Genomic DNA, 22,354 nt, shown 5'->3' on the forward strand with positions numbered 1-22,354 from the left:
GCACGCATCCCATTCTCCGTACTCCGTATTTCCTGAGGTGGCTCTGTTCAGTCCATCCCATGCCAAGCCCGCTATGTCCTGAGCCGCTCCGCCAGCAGGTCTCCCGTCTGACCCGTGACCCTCAACGAAACACTCCGCCAACTATCTGTATCATGCTGTCTTGTTTCTCCGTGTCCAGCTCCAGTTCATCGCGATCTTCTCTGTAACACGTCTGCCACTCAATCCCGCACCCACTTGATACCGCTGACTCGCGGCATTCCAATCTTCAGCTCGCCTGGCAACTCCACCTTCACCACCACGTCGTCGTCGTCGACGAGCGGAATCAGAAATCAGATGCATCATTTACCGTCCCAACGAGGAGCAGTCAAATTAGAATACAGTTCAAAGTGTGAATCTTTTTCAAAATGCAAAAAAAAAAAAAAAAAAAAACGTCCTTTCCCTTCGTCAACGCTCATCAGTAGTACATTTCCCCTCCGCTTTGCCCTGTACGGAACCCGAAGTGAGAGAAAAAGAAAGCCCCGATTCCCGTTCAACAAGACCAAATCCATGCAAAGCCCGTGACCTAGCACCTCATCGTTCCGTAGAACGGCCCGTCATAACGAAAGCAAAAAGGTCGTGGCAGTTGCTGGTCTGTTCGCATAACCCCCGTCAATGCCTAGAAAGCGTTCGTCAACGCCTAGAAAGGGCGAAAGCCCGTGGTCTGCGGCGCAATTCCATTGGGTTGTCCATAGGGAGCTACTGGAGCCGGCGTGCTCGGACCCTGCGTGAGCATGAGACGTGAGCCTCCGAGGATAGAGGTGCTCTCGTCATTCTTCTGCTGCGACGCCTCGCGCGCCTTGCGCTCCTCATTGTCCTTCTTCAGCAGCTCAATCGTCGCCGTCTGTTGGCAGAGGAAGTTGATCATGTATGGCTAAGACACGTCAGTTTCACAACCCAACCGCAGTCATCCTCTTGCGCAACTTACCATGGTAAAGTCGTGGAGGCCGTTACGCCACGACACCTCCAAGATGACGTCGGGGCGAATCAGATCGTAACAGGCGTAAAGCATGCCGACGTAGCATTCGCGGCTGCCAATGTCGACAAACTGTACACACGTCAGCTGATGTGCAACAACACTTGGACACTGCACTTACGTAGCGGAGAAGCTCCTCGACAACGTCCGGCTTGCCAGACATGGCGGCTGTCTCAATGGCATCCTTGAACAGCTTGTCCTGCTTAGACAAGGCAATCGACTTATCCCAGCGCTTGTTCTTGCGGTAAATGTTGGCGGCAATCTGCCTAAAGAATACAAGGTCGTGCTTCTCCAGGCGCTGGGCAAGCTCGACCGCATCGTAGTTGTCATAGTTCTCGACAGAGTCCCGAAGCGTCTTGTAATCCTCCTCCTCGATGAGCAAGTCGTTGATCGCAATGTTGACGGCCCTCTTGTTTTGAGTCTGGACGTTGAGGAGGAATGGCTTGATCAGGGGAATGTTGTCCGACTTCTCAAACATACGGACAACACGGTTGACGTCAATCCTGGGAGTCAGGGCCTGCAACAGATCCGTCAAAAGAGATGGCTGCTCTTGCAGGTAGAAGTTGAGAGCACGATAGTAAATTTCCAGGTTGGCAACTTTGACGACCGTGTCCTTGAAAGAATGGTGTTCCCAAGCGTCGGCAGCGCGCTCCATCATGGCCAAGGCCGCGTTGTCGGGCTCATCGTAGTGGACGTACAGGAAGACAAGCTCGGGCCACAGGTGAGCTTCCTCACAAGCACGAATCATCTTGGGGATGTTGATGCGAGACCAGAAAAGGCGGAGGTGCTCCATGACGCGCTCGGGGTGATACTTGGAGAGAGCAATACCGAGCTCCGTGAACATGCCCATGTGAGCGCGCTCGAGACCAAGACCAGCTTCGAGGAGGGAGATGAGCTCATCAAAGTAGCCATTCCTCTCGTACTGCTTGACGAGGTCCGACAGCTCTTCGGCATGAACAATGAGGTTGAGACCGCAAATCTGGGCAAGACTGAACTCCTTCTTAGCAACACAGGCCTCGTTGACTTGCTTCCACACCTTGGTACTGTTGGCCTTGCGGGCGCACTCGACGGCCGCCTGGTAGTCTTCCAAGTGGACGAGAGTGGTTGCAAGCTTGGCCCAATTAGAGATGCTGGTGTAGAAAATCTTGGCAGCCTCGTGGTAACCCTCCTCGTAGGCCTTGTCACCCGAGGCTTCGACGTCAGCAACGTTGGTTGCACGCAGGAAGTCCTCCAACTCGGCAAGCTGGTTGGTCCTAGCAAAGCAGAAGGCGAGGGCGGTGTCAATCGGAGGCTCGCGAAGAGTCTTGCGAGCCATTCTGAGGAACTTGATCAGGTCCTCGTCCTTGCCAGCATGCGTGGCAATCTCGATGACCTCGTTGTAGTTCGACGGGTCCTGAGCACGGATGTAGGATTCGATCGAGTCCGTCACACGAAGACCATCGAGCTGGGCCTTTGCAACCTTGCTCCAGACCTCCGGCAAGTCGACACGGTCCGCATACTCTTGAGCGCGGTCAATGCTGACAATGTGGTCGACGAGGACGCTGACGGCCTCTAGATGGTTGTTGTGCTTCTTGTGAATCTCGAAAGCCTCATCGTACATGCCAAGCTCAATACACTGGGCAGCAATATCATCAGGGGAGTAGTGCTCCAATTGCTGGATGTAGCCCATCAAACGACCTTTGTCAGACTTGGCAGCTGTGAGCATGAGCAGGTTCTGCAAGGTTGGGTTGTCGCTGAAAGCAGAAGGCTCGAGAATAATCTTCTCCAGCAGGTCAATCAGCTCGCCAGGCAGATCATTGCTGATGAAGGCCTTGACCGCAATCGAGACCTTGTCGGGTTCCTGAGACTCAGGAACGGCAGTGGCAATGACCTGATCAACAACGGACCTTCTGAAGAGGTTGTTCGAGCTCAGGACGTAGTCCCAAATCTCAGGGTCGGAGCGCTCCAACAGATATCTGGCCTGGGCCTTGAACATGGAGTTCTCATTGGTAATGTTGATGAGCTCCAAGTCATTCTGGCCTTTTTGGTACGCAATGAATGCCAGGTTGGGGTCACGAGCCTCGCAGTACTTGCCGACAGTCAGAGTGTCATACTGATCGTTCTCGCGGAGGAACTTTTCAGGGTTGTTGTTGCTGTCGATGTAGATCTTGGCCAGAGCATTATAGACAGCCTGCTGCTGGTTGCCGCTAGCGAGGGTAGCCTCGAGGAACGGAAGGAGCAGCTTCAGGCGGTTGCGGGACTCGACCTCGGACACAAGCTCATCAATCGGGATCGACGCGGGGTTGACAGACTGCAGCAAGCTCCTGATGATGTTTTCGTCGCAGTCGACGTCCAGAAGACCGCCAATGACTCCCGGAGTCCGAGAGGGGTTAACACGTTGAACGTACACCTCAATGGACTTGAACTGCTGCTGCTTGTACAGATACAGGACCAAGTCATGCACAAAGTTGAAGCGGTCGCAAACGATGATGAGGGGAAGTTGCTCAGGGAGTTTGGCCTCCTTGAGGAAGTTCTTGACCTTCTCAGGGTCATAGAAATTGTTCTCCCTGCAAACGCGTTCCACCTCGTTGAGCTGACCCATGGCAGTGGCGGCTTCAATGTACTTGAAGACAACGTCCTTGTCTTCGCTCAGGTTTACGATTCCACCGAGGTAGTAATACAGACCTTCCGCGGTGCGGTACTTCTCCAGGAGGTCAATGATGCGAGTAGGACCCAAGAGATCCGAGTACTTCTGAGCAATGCGAATAACAGCTTGCAGGTTTTGGCGAATGTTGACCTTCAACATCTCATTCAGGCAGTCCAGGGAGAGCTCCACGGTGAGGTGGCCGAAGTAGTTGATAAGCCACTCCTCGGGAAGCTTGTCTGTCTGGACGATGATGCGCTTGATTGCAGCAGGGTCATCATTATGCTCCAGGGCCCTGGTCAAAAGGCCAGCGTTCTCGCAAAGCGAAGCGATGCGGGCCTTGTCATAGTGAGAGAACATTTCATTGCCAAGAATGGCATCTGCGACTTGAGGAGCGTTCAGGAGGTTCATCTCCAGCAGCTTCGTCTGCAGGTGACCCTGCTCCGGCAAGTTCGGTGCCAGAACGTCGAGCAGGAAAGCAGTGCATTGCTGCACCATTCCCTGGGACTGGAAAATGTCGACCACGCGGTCAATGTCAATCAGAGGTCCGCTTTCCTCCTTTGCCAGAGCAGTTGCAAACTCGGCGCCCTTCTCAGGGTTCACACGGACGATGTGCTGGAGCAGGACGGTGAAGTCAGGGGTGTAGCCGCTCTGCTTGGCGTATGGCAGAATTTCGTCAAAGCGGCCAAGTTCTGCAAGAGCAGCCACAACCTTCTGAGAAGAGCCGGCCTGCTGGTAGATGGTCAAAGCCAAGTTCAAGTCGTGAAGCCTGACAATGTCGCCGAGCTGCTCAGAGCATTCCAGCTTGCCCTCACCCAACCACTTCTCCAGGAGGTGCTTGCGGCCTTGCTGCAAGACCGGGCGAACGAGTTCCAGAGTCTCGTATTGGTTCAACCTGCCCTTGTCGAGCAGCATACCAAAGTACTGCAAAATCACAGAAAGCTGACCTTGTTGAGCAGGGGCCTGCTTAAATCGCTCAATCGTCTGGGGAGTGCGCAGGAATCCGCGAGGAGAGTTGGCTGCCGTTTTTGCCGCCTCGGCGTATTGACCAGAGGCCAGCAAGTTCTCGAACTGCTGCTCGTACAGATTGTCGGCACCTGGGAGACCTGCCCGTGAAGCCAGTTTGTACGCCAATTCCGCGTTTGCAGGGTTCTGCAACAGGTAGGGTATCACGGTGTTTTCGTCAAGGGTGACCGAAAGGACCTGACCCTTGCGGTTGACACCGACGATTCCAGACGACTCTGAGTCAGGCGCCGTGACGAAGATGGTGTCGCTCGAGATTCGGTTCATGAAGATACAAGTGCCAGTTTCCAGGTCGTAGAGGTGGATGAATCCGTACTTGGTGACCAGGTAGATGACGTTGTACTTCTGCGACACCTGCATCGCGACCGGAAAGTCATTCGTGGCCTCCGGGGGGAAGAAAACATCGACAGCTTTCTTGGGGAACGTGGGGTTACCGGCCTGGTGGTCAATCTCTACCACGTGCAACTTCGCACCCATTGCAGTTCGCACGGCGAACGTAAAGACCTTGGTATCTGCCGGCGCGCCCTCCAGGCGCAGAGTTCCGAATGCCGCGGCGTGGCCCTCAATGTTCTGGCTGATTCCGCGGTCCCGCGAGTACAACTGCATAGCACCAACAACCCGACCCTGCTGTTGAGAGATTCCAACAATGACTGACCACTTCTCCTCGTCATTGACGCGGTAGTTGATGATCTGACATCCAGCCAGGTTGGGATTCCGGTCGAATACCTTGACGGGCGACGCTTGGTTCGGATCGAAGATGTTCCAGTGGTAGACCGAGTTGTCCGTAACAAGACCCAGGCTTGTCTCGCTGTACCACTTCCAGAAAACAACATCCTCGTTCATTGTAGTAGACTTGAGCTTGGCCTTTTGCGACAGGTCGAAAATCTGGAGTGTCCGCTGCTGGGCCTTGAGCGCTATAATCTGCTTGTTCCAGTGCAGGATGGCACTGTCGGCCTTGATGGGCCTCCGGATGATGTTGTTGCCATTCTTGAGGTCGATTATGATGACTTCGGGGGATGCGGTCTGGTCGGTCTGCTGCCTGACGCAAATGTAATGATCTGACTCGAGGGTCTAGCAGACGTGTCAATGGCGCATCCTGAGATAGAGGTTTATGTCATCCGGGACAACTTACACACGAGTTGAAACCTATCGACGAAGGCTACATGGTGGTCAGCGCAAAGCTCTGGGGTTAGTCTCCTCCGCGGAGCGGTCTACGTACGAGGATGTCCACTTGCGTCAACTGCGAGATTCAACTGTCAGCTCTTGTGCATACCGGAGCAGCTAGCGCAGCATACCTGGAGTAGCTCGGAAAACTTAATGGGAAGAGGCGCCATGGCTACTAGCTTGCGGGATTGCGGTTCGGAAAAGCCAGCTCATCAACACGTCTCGACACCTCCGGGAATTAGGTAAGGAGAGGGGAATCAACAAGAAGAAAGCCGACAAGCTAGGCGCCCAACTTGCGGGTAAGTGAGTCGCGGTAGAAGGAGAGGTTTGGGTGCGGAATAGAGGTGATGCTGGCAGGACAAGGTAGCGTACTGTCAGGAGTCGGTTGCTTTGGCGGCGAGCTACGGCCAAACTGCGCTAGGCCCGACTAGGCAGCGGGAGCTGCACCTTGGCGCCAACTTCGGGGGAGCATTTGACCACGAACAACAACAAACTCATTCAGACTCCACCCTTGGTTCTGATCTCGAGTGTCTTAAGAACACCAAATGATGCATGGGCTAATCAATTTATGGCCTGGTCGGAATTCCCAACTCAAAGTTCCCTACACACTCGGCAGCAGCTTTGGCAATTAAATCTACCAACGCCAACTCTGGCCCTGCTATCTGGAGAGCAAACCAATGGCATTTGGTGAAGAAGAGCACTTTGAGAAATTCAAATCAGTCGAATTTCATCAGTCTGTGGTCAATCACAGCAACAGGTACCTACGTTGTTTGTTAAGGCGTTGCAACGTCATCGGGGAAGCTGGACGCTGCTGGAGCTCGTGCCGTGGCGCCACAATTTTAGCATGCCAAAGGCGAAGAACCTCTCTCTTACACATCTGCACAAATTTCAATCTTCCTACTATGACATACTCTTAGTTTGCACGACCCGCGTTTGAGCGGTAATCCGGCCAGGTATCTCGTTCTCGGCTGGTTCGACCATTGTCTAGCAGCCAGGGAACAGTGCTTTCAACGGGGCAGGTCCAACCGTCAGGTGGAAAAATATCCGGGTCAATAGACATTCCCTTCTTGACGGAATTCTCGAAAGAAGCTTAATCGAAGACATGCGCAAATGATTCCTGCTGGTCTTCCATTACGAAATGGCCAGCCTCCTCTTTGAATTCAATTTTGCATACCTGCAGACATACCGCTTCCGCTACTCTCATTGATTACACCGTGGACCCGCGAACAAAAGCCCTTGCCTGTCACGATCCGGTCAATATACAACGATGGAAAGACATGTGGCTATGGGCAAGTTGAATTGGTGCGAGATAGGACCCGCGAGGCAGCAGCTCCCGGACAACGCGGCCATGGTGCTTGACTTCAATGGCGCAGAAGGATGACAGAAACTGCTAGTGGCATTGTCAGTACAACGAATTACAGAATAGCGTCAAAAAAATCAACTTGGCTTTGTTTAAGGCTGAGGCTGTTGGGTTGGGCATGTGAATCCATGCAGTCATGGCTGAGGATGCCCGAAGTTTAGCGAGGGTAACTCCCGGTCAGAACTCTGACAAGGCGCCGCCTCTTTGAGAAACTCATCGTCCAAATTCCGCATCCACTCCAGTCTTTTGTCCTTTCGCTCGGAACTCCGCACTCTCCCTCAACCTCGGTCGCTGCCCCTCGACTTTCGCTTCTTGTCTGGATTCGAGTTAATCTCACCGCGTCAAAAACGACAAGATGCCTCCAAGCAAGTGGGGTACGTCACATATTCCGCCTGTCCTAATTTCTTGTCCGCTCCGCAGCGAACCCTGATTTTTGGCACTGTCATGGCTCTGGCTGACCGCGATTCTTGCAACAGACGATGAAAGCGAAGAAGACACCCCCGTCGCACCCGTTGCGCGTCGCAACAAGTGGGACGATGAGGAGGACGACGACGTACGCTTGCGCATCCCACCTCCGATACTCGGACTGACCTCGCCATAGGTTCTAGACTCCTGGGACGCCGAGGAGGACTCTGAAGCCGAACGCGAGAAGGCCAAAAACGCCGAAGAGGCCAAGGCCAAGGCAGAGGCTGAAGCCAAAGCCAACCACAAGAGCAAGTCTAAGAGAATTGAGGATCGCATCGCAGAAAATAGGAGAAAGAAGCAAGAGGCCGAAGATGCCTACGAGAGCGAGGAAGATGAGGCCACTCGCCGCATGAAGGCTCGCAAGAATGAAATGGACGCCGACCTTGCGGCTGCTGAAGATCTCTTTGGCGAAATGGACGTTGGCGACAGGCGGGCCCCCAAGCAAGCTGAAGATGATCTCTTCGGCGATGTTGCCATGGGCAAGAAGCGCGCCACGAACAAGGCCATCACCCTCACCGACAAGACCGATCCGACCAAGACTGTCGAACTTTCCTCCCTGTCCATTTTCAACCCCACCACCAAGGACGACTTTCATAAGCTGCGCGAGACTCTGGTGCCTCTGCTTGTTGGAAACTCCAAGAAGCCTCAGTACGCTATTTTCCTGCAAGAGTTCTGCAAGCAAATCTCCAAGGAACTCCCGAGCGACCAGATCAAGAAGATTGCTAGCGGAATGACTACTCTGTCGAACGAGAAGCTCAAGGAGGAGAAGGCGGCTGATAAGGGCGGCAAGAAGAGCAAGGCTGCCAAGACCAAGGTCAATCTGAATGCGTCTCGCGACGTTGCCTACAAGCCGGACACGGCTGCCTATGATGACGACTTTGGCGAGTAAGTCTTTAGAGCTTTACCCAAAATCTTAAATTTTGCTGATCAGCCACAGCGACGATTTCATGTGAAGTGCCTCACAATAGATGTCACTTCTTCTATCTTCCCAAAAACGGCTGAAGCGCGCCGCTGCGACCCACAGAAAGGCGCCAAATGAACCAAACGCAAGCCTCATGGCTGACTCCTTGCGAGTTGCAATCTACCAAGATGTCTTCCACGGACAATGCGCCAACCACTCATGGGGGAAAGGCTGTTCCATGGCCCGGAGTACGGTGACAGGGAATAAACAACTCCAACGGCCGTTCTTGTGGCGAGGTGTCGCGATGGACAGAGTTTTTGCATTTCACATGGCGTCTTAATCTAGGATACGGGTGCACATTCCACTTCCAAGTCACTGTGTTGAATCGAAAGCTCGCTACATGAAAAGCGCGGCGCTTGTGATGCATTCCCTAAATCGCAACCTGCTTAGCTGGCCGTTCCTGTACGCGACCTTGTCTTCATGTCGTGCTGTTGCCTTGCCCTGATTGGGTATCATGTGAGCAGACTCATTGCCTATATCCGCTGGTTTTGACCCTTGGTGTCGTGTGGACAAGATCAATGTTTTAACTCCTGAGCGCCTGCCGCCATACTTTTTGACGACCCAATGTGCAACCAACGCCTTGTAAATGCAGATTTTGCGCTTCCCGCTGACAGAACTGGATATAGCCGGGGTCGGGAGAGCAGTCGGAGACTGCCAGATATGCGCCTTCATTTTTCAGGAGCGTCGGGCAGTCTCTCAATTACGTACTTCCCGCGTGCCACCGACATGATGGGCACGCCGGGGATCTTGCGAATGCGGCGCTTGAGGTCGCGGTCGTTGGTCGCCACAATGTAGACCTTGTGTTTCTGCACTCGATCGACGATGCCTGGGACAAGTCAGTAGGCAAGCGCAACACGTGAACCATGAGCACTTACAATCGTCTGCATAGACTCCCTTGTGGTCGCATTCCAGCCTTTCCCAGCGCTCGTCACGGGCTATCCTGAGTGCTATGCGGTACTTGGTGCCCAGCTTTTCCAGCTCGGCCATGACGCAGGAGGTGATGATTGGCGTGCACTTTGCGTAGAGACAGTCCATCATGGCGGGGAGGAGCTCGAGCTTGCGTTGGACGGTGTGGGAAAGAAAGTTCTGCTGGTGATTAGTTTGCGTGTTGGTGGGTAGCATTTGGAAAAATTCTTACAGTGTCGACAAGAACATTGTAAGGAGGCACTAGAGCCGTGTTGTATTGGAAGAACAGAGAGGACGAGACTTGAGGGACCTCGCGCACAACGTCGTCTCTCTTCTTTTTGGCGTCGGCGGCGTCTGCGGCGACCTGGTTCTTCTTGAGGCGAGCATCGCGCTGGCCAATGATGCGCTTCGTCTGGGCGAACTTGCGGGTGCGCTTCTGGATACCCATGGCGTCGAGGTGGAGCTGGAGTGCAAGTACTGTGTGAAGCCGACGACTTTCTGGTTGCGTCCGGGTGTCGTCGTATCTAATCTGATCTGATGTGATCTAATCTAGCTCATCGCCGATTATAGGACGAGAAGGGCCCGACATGCAGTCGCCTGGGCGGCTGGGCAGCGGCGGCTGGAGAGAGTGCTCGGTTCACTTTGCGCCCAGCCGCTATTCTTAGGTTGCGGAGCGGCGCCCCCCTTGCTGATCAGAGCCAGTCGACAGGACCTGGAGAAACATCGTCAGGTCAGTCTGCGCTCCACGTCTTGGTTGTCCCACTCACTGAGGTTACCTGCATCCGCCCGTCACTCCAGCCTGCTCGTGCGTCTGCCCTGCATACTCCTACCCTTACCGAACACCCTCCAGTTGCGATAATCTTCAAGCGGCGAAGAATCAAGGACGCTGGTCGCGTTGGGCCTCGCGCTAGCCTGGGAGCCGCTCCGACTGTGAATATCCCGGCCAAATACAAACAACTCCCGCCGCGCATTGCATCGCCTTCCCCTCCTCGCCGGCTGAGTTCGTCGTACCACGTCGCCTGTCGTTCGTTTGGGCTTGGTCTCATTCCAGTCCCGCCATCTGACCCGACGTCCATCTTCCCCTCTGCGACAGCTTCATCACCTCTACTCTTCCTCGCTCTACCAGCGACGCTTTCCATCGACGCCCTCGGGCTGCCAAGTCGCCCAACATGCGGTTCGTTGCAGAATATGTCGCTGCACTCTTCCGGCATATTAACGTGTCACAGGGCTTTTCTCCACCTCCTGCTCCTCCTGCTGACATTGGTTGCTTTTGCCTTCGCTCAGGGCCCAACCTCGTCTGGGACGGCTACCGGCGCAACCACAACTGGAGGAACCAAAACAGCGGAGACGACAACGGCTGCGACAACCGCAACTGGTACCACGACGTCTGAAGAAAGCAGTGCGACCACGACTGCCACCTCAAAAACAGACTCCAAATCGACCGATACTGCGACCTCGTCGTACAGGCCCTCCGACCTGCCAACTCTTGCCGGCGCTAGCATCCCAACCATCACTGTTCCTAATCTGGCAAATGCTCCATTCATGCAAAAGTCGGATTATCCAGAGGGCACTGTATTCATCGCAGTCGGCGCAATACTGGGGCTCTTTGCTGCCACAATTCTGGCCTGGCGTGGAATGCTGGCTTGGTCTCTTCACCGAAGTGTCAAGAAGGCGGCCGTCGCACACAGCGTCACAGACAGCAAGACTATGCGCGGACCTACAAGCACACTCTACAACAGCAAAGGCAATGGAACCTCTTACAATCCGGTTAGCGGAGGCAGTGCGCTCAACCTCGGGGATATGAAGTCCAACAAGGCCAGCGCACTGGAAAAGACGCGCATGGTTCCATCCGAGGCATCCTTGTTCTTCTCCCCAACAGCTGATGGGCCAACTCGCACGCATGGCGCAAACCGCAGTTCAGCCTACCTACCCTCAGGCTACTACAATTCAGGACATCGAGACAGCAGCGCGCCGCGCACCCATTCCGCACTAGGCACTCCCCGCGTCCCTTCTCACTATTTCACTCCCTCTCCACCAGAATCACCCGGCCTGCCTCCTACGTCCCGCGATGGGCCGCCTCAAGAGCCGCGCTCCCCGCTCGGCGGCAGTCCTTACCTCTATGGCCAACCTTTCCATGGTAGTCACGCCATGGACCGCAGCAGCATACATGGCACTGCCGGCCTTGGCTTGTCGTCGAGCTCACTCAACCTTGCAGCCCCCCGCCAAGGTCGGACACCCAGCGCATACCTCGAAGACCTGTTCGAGGGCTCCCCTGGTGTGCGCCCTGGTGGCGGTGGGACTGGGACTACTGCGAGCGGAAGTCCTTACAGGCAGAGCGCACGCAGACATAGCCGACACAGGTCGAGTTCCAGCCGGCGGTAAGCCTTGAGCCTTGCTGTGAGCTCCATGTCCATGTACCTTTTACGCGGCCCTCGTGGCTCAGCAAGCAAGCAGTCACCACGTTATCGGTCGTATTTTGTTCGACTGCACCAAAGGATACGGTCCAGTTCCTCGGTCGATGTCTACTCGCATCATTCCGTCGTCGGGATACGTCTGGTTTTACGGGACGTGAGTTTTTCCGTGTTTACTGTGCTCATTCCATCCTTCTTTGACGAAATTCGCTGCATTCCAATGATCTGGCGGGATGGTCGTTTACCGTTTCCTCGCATTTTAGATTTCCCTCATCATGACATTTTGTTTTGTTGCCGCGACTGACTGTATCTTTTTCAATCTGCGCTTCCCTCCATCTTTCTTCGGCTCTCTTGAGGCACTGCTTCACTCGACGACTGGCGATGTGGTGTAACATTTCGAAAATGGCGATGGTACGCACGACACCAACCAAATTTTCTCCCATTCCTTCAAGATGCTAAAGGCCTCTTGACTTTTTTAATGATTCGCTTTCCCTTGCTGTGAGACCTCCTCTGGAGAATCCTTAAGCTGTCATCACAGTTGTATATAGCGCCCTCTCTAGTACACTACCATGATTGGGACCAAGAGCGATGACTGAATGAGCGGTTATGGCTGCAGGCAATAGCATGATTTTGCTTCTAATTTCGAGGGCAAATTGGAAATTTATTTCACATTCCAAGCCGTTGTGGCCTTCAGCCAATTTCTTTAATCTCGAAATATTTTCCTTTTCTTCCCTCGTGCCTGGCGGTGAGAGATTGACCATTGCTCTACTTCCTCACCTTGTTTATTCTTCCTGTGATCGACTTTGCTGGTGGAGAGTTGGGTAGTGGTGGCTCCACATTTGGGCGTCGAAATATGCAGGTGGTAACCTGATGGGCAGAGTTGCAAACAACGAGGGCAAATCCAGAGTTTGCGGCTGTCAAAGTAACAGTGGTCGCGGCCTTAGACCGAGGAGTACTCGAGAAGTTGAATGACTGATCGAAGCATGTAATGCTCTGGAAAAGACATGACAAGGTGTTGGAGGTGAGATGAGAAGACGAAGGTGAATCGGTTCTGATTCAAGGCGACGCGGGAATGGGCGTCTCTCTCATTAGCACACGTGGCGGAGCGCCATGTGATTGGAGGCAGGCGCGTATCAAGTCTCCCTGGCCCCCCACCACGATTCCGACCGCCCGCATGACGCATATCTTGCCTGGATTCCCACCAGCAGAGGACCTACATCACTCCTGCACTCCCCTCTTCTCCCACGACACCAAAGTTTTTAATTAGATGCCGCCCACCGTCAACCCAAAAGGCAAACAAAGCCGCGCTTCTCCTCCACCGGCCTCGCGTGGCTTGCCCTCGAAGAAAGGAAGTTCGAGGTCCAGAACCACCCGGCCGCAGTCACAGGGAACAAGCAAGCAATAAAATAAACAACACTCACCTGTAAAGCCATCTGGTCCCAACCAACCTGTCAAATTCACGTCTTGCCATTCCTTCATTTGCCTCCTGACCTGACTGACTTTGACCGCGCGGCGTTGCTCAATCTAGAGGCACAGCCACTGCTGCTTTAGTCTTCCAGTCCGCTTGCACTACCACCACCAGTGGCGTCCACCACATGGTCCAAGAACATTCTCTATCAGTCGCCCACTTTTGCTATTCCTGTCAATCTACTACTTTTGTCCCCTTCTCCGCTTCTGTCTTTTCTCAAAACCACGCCTGCAACCACGTAAGCCTGAGGTTCTGGCATCTTTGCAGCAACTAACACCTTCAAATTAGTGCGAATACATCTCCACAGGCCTAGGGAGCGTACCGTCGAATCCAGGATACAGGGAGAAAAAATCAAGACAGAAAAGCATCATGCAGCAAGAAGATCTTGCCGCGCTCTTCGACCAGAGGCTGAACATTTCCAACAATTCTCCTGCTCCTCAGGCCTCTGCGGCAGTTGAACCACCATCACAGCCCCAATCGGAACAGGGGAAACCGCAGCAGCAGCAAGAGTACCCCGAGCAAGAAGCTACTCAAACCATTGTTTGCCCCCAACCCATCTTTTACGCCTCTACGCATTATACCCACACGTCCCACGTTCCGCGCGCTTCCTCAGAACCAACTCCCACCACCACGGCCCCCATTTCTCCATCTGCAACAACTACCTCCAACAACTACTCTGCCGATGACAGCAAAATCTTCCAGCGCCACAGCATTGATCCATCAGCTCTTTCGCCGGGTCAAGTAAGTCTCTTCCGCGCCGCTTCGCCGGATCAGCAACTGCGCCTGCTCGAGCTATGGCGCATCACCTTGCCCGCTGCCGCCGATGACGACGTCTGGACCAATGCGACGAGCCTGGAGCAAGAGGAGTTGCTGGCGCGCGAACGGTACGACCGGATGATCGAGGAGAGGCGCGTCGGTAGAGCGTTGGGTCAAATGCTGCCGCGTCCATTTGCTGCGCAGCGACAGCAGCAGCAGTCGAGCTTTCAAGAGCTGTGGGAGCAGCAAGGCGGGAGCTCGCAACATGGGCAGAATCAGGGGCAGCAGAATCAGAGTTTGGTGTTTGGTCATGAGACGCCACAATACCAATACCAATACCAACAGCAGCAGCAACCCCACCACCAATGGCAAGCCGGCCCCGGTGATATGGACATGACCGACGACGACGGCACGTCTGCCTCGATCATGTCATCGCCCCGCAGCATCGCCTCGCCACTCCCCGTCCCTGTGCAGAACAACTACAACGGCGGCGGCGGTAGCGCCAATATGCCGCATCACGGGATGCAATATCAGCAGTTTCCTTTGACAACATCTGCACAGATGCAGCAGCAGCATGCCGCCCACTCCAACGCCGAGCCCTACATGCTTTCTGGTTACGAAATGCTGTCGAAGCGTGAGTACGATGAGGGACTCGCGGCCAAAGGACTGTACACGCAGAGCACGGATCCGGTCTACAAGGCGGCAGTGGAGAACCAGTACGGTGCATTTCAAGCTGTGAGGGAGTATGAGGGCGACATGGGGTGGTTTGACGACCACATGGCCATGTGAGAGGGCTGGTATGAGAATTGAAGTGGCGTTTGGTCGGCAGCTTGAGCAGTCGGATTATTCATAAGCCTTCATTGTTTTGGTTGGGAATAAGATCAGTTAGCAACTGTGGTTTCGTTGGAGGGATTTGATGGGCATGGCGACTGTTTCCATTGTTTCCAATGATACCTATATTTGCGGCCGCAAGCTGAATATCCGGCGGTCATTTGTCATGAAAGTGGTGTTATTCTCGCTCCGCTCGTCAGCATGCTTCTCTATCATGCTGTACCTGTTCTCTCCTATGCCCGGGTAATTGTCTAGTTCAAGGTGATCATTATGAACTTGCTCCACTTGAAGCTATGGATGAACCGTAACACCTCTTGTTTGGGGAATTTCGACTTGATAACCCCCAATAGCCCCCCAAATGCGATCCGCCTCGATGTGCATTTAATCTTGCCTGCCCTTCAACAGCCTCTTGGTCACCTTGTCCTTCTCGATGATGTACACGTGTGCACCCCAGCCAGACAGTGCATCTCTGTCCACGGCATTGAGAAGCGCCTGCGAAACCGTCTCGAAGAGATCCTCCGGGCCCTGAAAGCGGGTCTGTTAGCTCCATCTCGAGCCAAATTCCTCCGAGCTAATCCAACTCACCAGATCCGGCTCCCACAAGCCCTCGCATGTTCCAAAGAGCTGGTCGCTCGCCGTGCCGCTCACGATAAAGTCCTTGGCGAAATCAATGCAGCCAATGCTGTCGAACCCGCAGATGAAGGGCTTCCCGGTGGTGTGGTTGATGCCGGCGATGACGGGGCTGACAAAGTAGGGGCCGAAGCGGCGCTCGTAGAGGGTCGACGAGACGAGGTTGGCCATGGTCTGCGGCGAGATTTGGCGCTCCTCGCGCAGGCGGTACATGTTTACTTTGTAGCGGAAGAGGTCGGAGACGGTCGACACGTCGGTGGCGAGACCCGTTAGGCCCAGGTACACGGAGCCGTAGTTGAAGATCTTGGGGAAATCGTTGGATACCGTCAGGGCTTGCATGCCCAGCCGGAGGTCGCAGGCGATGGCCACGCAGTCTTTGCCTACCATCGCGACACAGGCGCCGCCGTCTGGTGGGGAATGATCGTTAGAAATCTGCGCGTCACTATTCCTCGTGGGACATACTTATGCTAAAGGGAGACGCCTGTGTAGTGTTAGTTGTAGCTTGAGGACATGGCGGTATGGGGAGCTTACCATGGCTGTGTCGCTGGCGTGACGCAAAGTTTGAAAGACGAGAAGCTGAGGTGGATGGCAGAGGAGCGCGAGAGGAGCGGGAGAAAGGGTTGTGATGGGAGAAGAAGATGCTGGATCGGATGTTGTCGTTGGTGATGTGGTCAAGCAGGCAGCTCGTCAGTACGCGGCGAGATGGAGGTGGGTAAGCTGGAGCTGGGTCGGCCGCGCACGGCCCGCTTCGACCAGGCCGGCGCCGCGGCGCATCAAGTGCATTTCAAGATCTACCATATTCATGCCACCACCTTCACCCTACACCATCACACCCTTTGCCCGCCATGGCGTCTGCGCCGCAGAAATATGTCGACCTAGCCAAGACCCTCCCTCCGCGACTACTCAAATTCTTCCAAAGATATCCCCCTCCGAAGGAGTGGCTCACCATCCGTCCACCCGACCAATTGCGGGAACTCGAGGAACTACAGAACACCGAATTGCCTTACCGCCATAATCCTTTCATGCCGCGCTTCAATGCCGTCACCAAGCGCTGGCAAGGCCCCGTCTTCTCGCTTCGTCGCCAGGCTGAGCTGTGCAAAATGGCCGCCAAGTACGGTGTGGAAGACCTGCTTCCTTACTCGAGAAAAAAGCCGACCGAAATCAGGAGAGCCGCGGCTGCTCGTGTCGAAGAAGGAATGGACTACAAGGCCAAGGGTCACAAATGGGAACGCAACCTCAAGAGCAAGTTGGACAAGAGAAGAGAGGCCATGATGAACATGCCGGCTATGATTCAAGAATGGAAGCTGGTATGCTTTTTGGTACTGCCATATCGATTGGGCATGAAGCTGACGACTGGAACAGCGTGGTCATGGCAAGGGCTGGACAAAGTGGCCGAAATGAGGGATATGATGGTCTACTTGCAAAATGTCTTGGGATGGTGCAGTCGTGTACTATGGCTGGGCGTTTGCTGTGCTCGTCTGTCTTGGTTGATGAAGCGACCAATATCAAGAGAATCCACGCATCGCACTCAGTGGAAACGGCAAAGGGCGATCTACTCTGGCGTTAGTCGGATGGTTGTGCAGACTACAGTAAAATTCAAGGGCAGAATCGGCTCCATTTCATTTCTCGTGAACTTTTCAGTTCTATTCAGCATGATATACCAACATTATGGCTCAATCTTAAGCTCTCTCAGACAATCTGGGCGACCATGATCTTTCGTTCAGACCTGAGGTGGGAGCGCGGAGCGGACTGACCAATCGCGCCAAGCCGTCACCAACCGCCGCTGAGCTTCTACACCACCCGTACCTTCACCATCTCCTGCGACTACAACTTTACCAAGCAGAGATGGATGTGGACTCAAACGGCGCTGTGCCCCCTCCACCTCCGCCAGAGGACAGTGTTCCTCCTCCGCCTCCCCCTGCAGACATCGCACCACCGCCTCCGCCAGCTGTTCCTCCGCCAGACGATGTTCCTCCGCCACCGCCTCCGACGGAATCTCTCGAGCCAGAGCTAGCACCAGCACTGCCGAAGAAGAAAGGATGGGGAGCGCCCAAGCCAAAGAAGGATCCGCTCAGCATCGAGGAAATTCTCAAAAAGAAAAGAGAGGCAGATGCGGCAGCCGCAAAGGTAAGCGCAGCACACTCGAAGCTTGACCCGTTCTATATTGTTTACAAGGCATATATAGTGCAACTTCACACCGCTGTTCATATGACTGACAACTATGTTCGCAGCCCAAATTCTTGAGTAAAGCTCAACGAGAGAAGCTAGCGCTCGAGAAACGGCAGAGGGAAGTTGAAGAGCAGAAGCGTCGGGAGACCGATCGCGAAGGCTTCAGCAAAAACTCAACGAATGGCCCCGTCCAGAATGGCACTAAGGCAAATGGTGTCAATGGCCACGCGAAACCCGCCATCCCGACTGGCCCCAGAGCCATGAGGGATCACCTTCCAAACAAGGGCTACGACATGCAACCTCCGCCGCCACCAAAACCTACCACAACTTCGAAGAATGCGGAAAAGTCCGGAGACAAGAGGCAAAATCCCGAGGATGCAGAGGCCGCCTTGATTAGACAACGATATATGGGTGCCGAGCAAAACTTGTCCACCTTCTCGGCCAAGAAGAAGCGCAAGCGCACGACGGAAAAGAAGTTTAACTTTGAGTGGAATGCCGAGGAAGACACCAGCGCCGATTACAACCCGCTGTATCAATCACGGCAAGAGGCAGGCTTCTTTGGCAGAGGTCGTTTGGGAGGCTTTTCGGACGATGTGGTGGACAGCGCAACCAAACGCTACACCCAAGCGCTGATGGAGCGAGACAAGGAGGCAGGGTCAGCGCGTGCGGCTGAGATCCTCGAGATGGAGAGGAGAAGGAAAGAGGAGAACGGCCGTGCTGCTCTGGAGATGCACTGGAGCGAGAAGAGACTGGACCAGATGCGCGAAAGGGATTGGCGTATCTTTAAAGAAGACTTCAACATCAGTACCAAGGGTGGCTCGATCCCCAATCCTATGCGCTCGTGGGAGGAATCTGGCCTGCCAAAGCGTCTGCTCGACATCATCAGGGACGTGGGCTACGTCGAGCCCTCTCCCATCCAGCGCGCAGCTATTCCCATTGCCCTTGGGTCCCGCGACCTCATTGGTGTGGCTGTCACTGGTTCCGGCAAAACGGCAGCTTTCCTCCTTCCTCTCCTTGTTTATATTTCAGAGCTTCCTCCGTTGAACGAATTTACCAAGAACGACGGTCCGTACGCCATCATTCTGGCACCCACTCGCGAATTGGCCCAGCAGATCGAAATCGAGGCCAAGAAGTTTGCCCATCCTCTTGGATTCACCTGTGTTTCCATCGTCGGTGGTCATTCGATCGAAGAGCAAGCCTTCAACATGCGGGACGGTGCCGAAATCATCATCGCCACCCCTGGTCGTCTGGTCGACTGTATCGAACGGCGTGTCTTGGTCCTCAGCCAATGCTGCTACGTCATCATGGATGAAGCTGACCGCATGATTGATCTTGGTTTCGAGGAACCTGTCAACAAGATCCTCGACGCCCTCCCTGTGGGCAACGAGAAGCCCGACACGGACGAAGCCGAAAACACTGCGGTCATGTCACAGCATCTCGGCGGAAAAGACCGCTACCGCCAAACCATGATGTACACGGCCACCATGCCGCCGGCCGTCGAACGCATCGCGCGCAAATACCTGCGCCGCCCAGCCATCGTGACCATCGGCAACGCTGGCGAAGCTGTCGAGACGGTCGAACAGCGGGTGGAATTCGTGTCGGGCGAAGACAAGCGCAAGAAGCGGCTGCAAGAGATCCTGCACAGTGGGGAATTCACGCCGCCCATCATCGTCTTCGTCAACATCAAGCGCAACTGCGACGCCGTGGCGCGCGACATCAAGCACATGGGCTTCTCGGCCGTCACGCTGCACGGCTCCAAGACGCAGGAGCAGCGCGAGGCGGCCCTCGCCAGCCTGCGCTCCGGCGCCGTCGACGTCCTCGTCGCCACCGACCTTGCCGGCCGCGGTATCGACGTGCCCGACGTCAGTCTCGTCGTCAACTTCAACATGGCTACCAATATCGAGAGCTACACGCATCGTATCGGTCGTACCGGTCGTGCTGGCAAGAGCGGTGTTGCCATCACCTTCCTGGGAAGCGAAGATACCGATGTCCTGTATGTTTCCCCTGTCGTCGTCTTCTTCTTGATACTTCGAATGCTGACTAGTCGCTCAGGTACGATCTCAAACAGATGCTCAGCAAGTCGTCCATTTCGCGCGTGCCCGAGGAGCTTCGCAAGCACGAGGCGGCGCAGCAGAAGCGGACGAAGGGTCAGCCCAAGATCGAGGACAGCGGCGGCTTTGGTGGCAAGGGGGGTGGGTTGAAGTAAAATGATGGTAATAGGGGTTGGAATAGGTAAACGAATTTCTCGATGAGATGTGATATTGCTGGACACAGGCAGCAATCATGCGTGCTTCGTGTGCATAATTGCATTCCACTTTTCACATCTCTGGCCTCATGTCCATCCACATAAAATCAAAAGCGAAATTTGTAACAGTGGCACCGTGGTGCCAGCTCGACTACTCGCGCTCTATCGTCGCTGCTCTTCTTTTTGCCCTTCCTTGCCGAAAGTCTTGATAGCTATGAATGCAATCGTCAACCAAATCCCTCCTGATTGCATACAATCAATCCGACGTGGACATCACCAGTAAACTTTTCGGGAAAAGGAACCATTTGCAGTCCCGCTTGTCCCGAAAAATCATCCAAAGATAAAAACCAGACCCGAAGATGCCCGCGGCGACGATGAACCGAAAACAATTCTTGCCTGTTTCGTGAAACCCTACATGAGTTCCCTTACTCTTCCGGCTCAGTAGCAACAGGCGCCTGCTGCTGCTGCTGCCTGCCGCCGCCCTGTCTCCTGCCACCCTGAGCGGCGGCGCCAGAGCTCACAGAAGCGGCCGCAGCAGCCTTGGCCTCGGCGTCACGCAGCTCCTGCTCCTTCTGGATGATGAAGTTCTCCTTTTCCTGGCGGATGACGCCGAGGACACCGGTCAGGCTGTTGCGCCACATGTCGAGGCGGGAGGCGACCTCGCGCCACTGGTTCTCGCCGAAGACGCGGTACGTGGAGCGGTGGATCAGGAACGTCTGGTTGAGCTGGGACAGCTTGCCCTCGACGAGGCCGGCGCGGATCACGTCAATGACCCACATCTCGACTTCCTCGGCGGGGATCTGGAGGGCCTTGGAAATGTGCGCGTACGGGAGAGCGCGCGCCTGGTTGGTAGCGGCCAGTGAGGCGAGCGTCAACAGGCGCATCTTGCGGTTCAGGGCGTCGTCGTCGAGCGACTCCTTGGTGATGAACTCGGGGTGCTCGTCCTTGAAGTCGTTGAACTCCTCGAGGTGCTCCGACGTGAAGATTTCGAGCAGCTCAAAGTGAACGGGGTCTGACTTGCGCAGGGCTTGGATGCTGTCGAGCGCCGTCAGGTCCTGGAAGTCGAAGTGCGTCGGGTGCATGAGGGCCGTCTTGAGTGCGCGGATGGACAGATCGCGCGCTTCCTGCGTGCTGGATTGCTCGGAGGCGATGGTGCGCAGCGCGCGAATGAGGTACTGGTAGGCAAGCTCATCCTCACCATTGTCCTGGGCCGCCTCGGAGATTGCCAAAAACAGCTTGCGCTGCGCCTCCTCTTCCACATCCCACTGGGCGATCCACGAGTCGATGTTCTTCAGCTGCTGCTTGAGGGACTCGAAGTAGGAAGACGACCGCACCACGCGGAGCGCGGCCAAAAACACATGATATCTGCTCTCGCTGTCCGCGGGGAGAATGTTGAAGATGGTGGTCAAGACGGAAAGCGCAAGACCGGAGCTGTTGGCGGGGGACGAAGTGATGGGCTTGGTCAGGTTGTTGCAGATGGGCGGGAGGTAGACGTTGCTGCTGGGCGATTGCCTTACGAGGTGGATCAAAAGGTTGTATGCCGCAACGAATTCTGGGTTGAGGCTGTTTGTCAGCTTCTGTAACGTCTCCAAAATCTGGCTTGAAGCGCTCACCCTTTTCCGGTGCAGAGTTGAGGGCTGCACCCGCCGTGACCAGCTTCTTCAGCACCTCATCCTTCTTGTTCTCCTCCAGCAGCTGAGCGACTTCGGACTGCACCGCCGAGTTTTCCTCGCCTTGCGACTTCCTCAGGGCGTCCTACAAATGCGACATCGCGTCAGAGAGCAGATTCGGCGCGGGTTGTGCCAAGTCGATATTTCGTTGTCTTACAAGGTATTGTGCGAGTTCGTCAGCGAGCTCCTCAAATGAGCCCTCGATGAGGAGGGTGTTGGTCGGCGCCGGCATCGTGAGAAAGGTAAAGCGATGAGAATTGGCGTCGAGGTAGGGTTTGGACGGTCGCCGGGGCGCGGGTCGAGGCAGAGGGAGAGGAATGGATTGGTGTGGTCGTTGCGGGCGCCGAGTTGTCGGTCTTTCCGGCACGGTGGGCTTTTCCGCAAAATCGCTTATCGATAACCAATTTCACTACAGCACGCCAGACGTGGCTGCTTGCAGCATCAAGATAATCAAGTGAAAATACTTCATAATAATGATAAATGTATGACGTTAATAGCAAAAGAAGAAGACCGCGGTGGACCTCTCAATCGATCCACGCCATTCTACTTTTTCGAAGAAGCAAAGCTCAACGGAGGTACAGTCGGGCCAAGCGAAGATGGACATGATGATCAATATGTGATTCAAGGCCCAGCCATTGCCTGCCTTGCTCTTTCCAAACA

The 22,354-nt window shown here is 54.8% G+C and overlaps 9 protein-coding genes across 9 annotated transcripts; 5 read left to right on the forward strand and 4 right to left on the reverse strand.

The window, feature by feature from the left end:
• Positions 1-316: 316 nt before the first annotated feature.
• Positions 317-6,169, reverse strand: IWZ02DRAFT_441493 (clathrin heavy chain). Its single transcript, XM_066766916.1, has 6 exons — positions 5,954-6,169; positions 5,878-5,898; positions 5,791-5,817; positions 1,134-5,729; positions 965-1,084; positions 317-910 (listed from the first exon to the last, which is right to left on the reverse strand). The coding sequence occupies exons 1-6, from the start codon at positions 5,990-5,992 to the stop codon at positions 677-679; spliced, it is 5,037 nt and encodes a 1,678-aa protein (XP_066625918.1). The 5' UTR covers positions 5,993-6,169; the 3' UTR covers positions 317-676.
• Positions 6,170-7,537: 1,368 nt separating this feature from the next.
• Positions 7,538-8,574, forward strand: IWZ02DRAFT_511079 (eukaryotic translation initiation factor 3 subunit J; the record flags this gene model as incomplete). The annotated part of the gene is made up of 3 exons (XM_066770520.1): positions 7,538-7,556; positions 7,659-7,735; positions 7,784-8,574. 3 exons carry the CDS (start codon positions 7,538-7,540, stop codon positions 8,534-8,536), a joined length of 849 nt encoding a protein of 282 aa, XP_066625919.1. The 3' UTR covers positions 8,537-8,574.
• Positions 8,575-9,125: 551 nt separating this feature from the next.
• On the reverse strand, positions 9,126-10,068 carry IWZ02DRAFT_124116 (rRNA-processing protein FCF1). Its single transcript, XM_066761511.1, has 3 exons — positions 9,747-10,068; positions 9,484-9,694; positions 9,126-9,434 (listed from the first exon to the last, which is right to left on the reverse strand). Exons 1-3 carry the CDS (start codon positions 9,960-9,962, stop codon positions 9,277-9,279), a joined length of 585 nt encoding a protein of 194 aa, XP_066625920.1. The 5' UTR covers positions 9,963-10,068; the 3' UTR covers positions 9,126-9,276.
• A 615-nt stretch (positions 10,069-10,683) lies between these two features.
• IWZ02DRAFT_487247 (uncharacterized protein) lies at positions 10,684-11,896 on the forward strand (the record flags this gene model as incomplete). The annotated part of the gene is made up of 2 exons (XM_066769343.1): positions 10,684-10,688; positions 10,741-11,896. The coding sequence occupies 2 exons, from the start codon at positions 10,684-10,686 to the stop codon at positions 11,894-11,896; spliced, it is 1,161 nt and encodes a 386-aa protein (XP_066625921.1).
• A 1,624-nt stretch (positions 11,897-13,520) lies between these two features.
• Positions 13,521-14,938, forward strand: IWZ02DRAFT_429794 (uncharacterized protein; the record flags this gene model as incomplete). Its single annotated transcript, XM_066766010.1, has 2 exons — positions 13,521-13,631; positions 13,682-14,938. 2 exons carry the CDS (start codon positions 13,521-13,523, stop codon positions 14,936-14,938), a joined length of 1,368 nt encoding a protein of 455 aa, XP_066625922.1.
• A 211-nt stretch (positions 14,939-15,149) lies between these two features.
• On the reverse strand, positions 15,150-16,336 carry IWZ02DRAFT_124135 (proteasome subunit beta type-3). Its single transcript, XM_066761512.1, has 4 exons — positions 16,142-16,336; positions 16,073-16,091; positions 15,566-16,017; positions 15,150-15,505 (listed from the first exon to the last, which is right to left on the reverse strand). The coding sequence occupies exons 1-4, from the start codon at positions 16,142-16,144 to the stop codon at positions 15,362-15,364; spliced, it is 618 nt and encodes a 205-aa protein (XP_066625923.1). The 5' UTR covers positions 16,145-16,336; the 3' UTR covers positions 15,150-15,361.
• A 78-nt stretch (positions 16,337-16,414) lies between these two features.
• IWZ02DRAFT_441505 (mitochondrial 54S ribosomal protein mL59) lies at positions 16,415-17,308 on the forward strand. The gene is made up of 2 exons (XM_066766917.1): positions 16,415-16,917; positions 16,973-17,308. Exons 1-2 carry the CDS (start codon positions 16,456-16,458, stop codon positions 17,009-17,011), a joined length of 501 nt encoding a protein of 166 aa, XP_066625924.1. The 5' UTR covers positions 16,415-16,455; the 3' UTR covers positions 17,012-17,308.
• Positions 17,309-17,326: 18 nt separating this feature from the next.
• Positions 17,327-20,217, forward strand: IWZ02DRAFT_124259 (putative DEAD/DEAH box helicase). The gene is made up of 3 exons (XM_066761514.1): positions 17,327-17,737; positions 17,842-19,772; positions 19,832-20,217. The coding sequence occupies exons 1-3, from the start codon at positions 17,456-17,458 to the stop codon at positions 19,983-19,985; spliced, it is 2,367 nt and encodes a 788-aa protein (XP_066625925.1). The 5' UTR covers positions 17,327-17,455; the 3' UTR covers positions 19,986-20,217.
• Positions 20,215-22,114, reverse strand: IWZ02DRAFT_124254 (uncharacterized protein). The gene is made up of 3 exons (XM_066761513.1): positions 21,852-22,114; positions 21,638-21,779; positions 20,215-21,576 (listed from the first exon to the last, which is right to left on the reverse strand). The coding sequence occupies exons 1-3, from the start codon at positions 21,924-21,926 to the stop codon at positions 20,450-20,452; spliced, it is 1,344 nt and encodes a 447-aa protein (XP_066625926.1). The 5' UTR covers positions 21,927-22,114; the 3' UTR covers positions 20,215-20,449.
• Between the last annotated feature and the right edge of the window lie 240 nt (positions 22,115-22,354).

This window comes from Phyllosticta citriasiana, assembly GCF_038021145.1.
Source record: "Phyllosticta citriasiana strain CBS 120426 chromosome Unknown IWZ02scaffold_2, whole genome shotgun sequence".
Lineage (NCBI taxonomy): Eukaryota > Fungi > Ascomycota > Dothideomycetes > Botryosphaeriales > Phyllostictaceae > Phyllosticta > Phyllosticta citriasiana.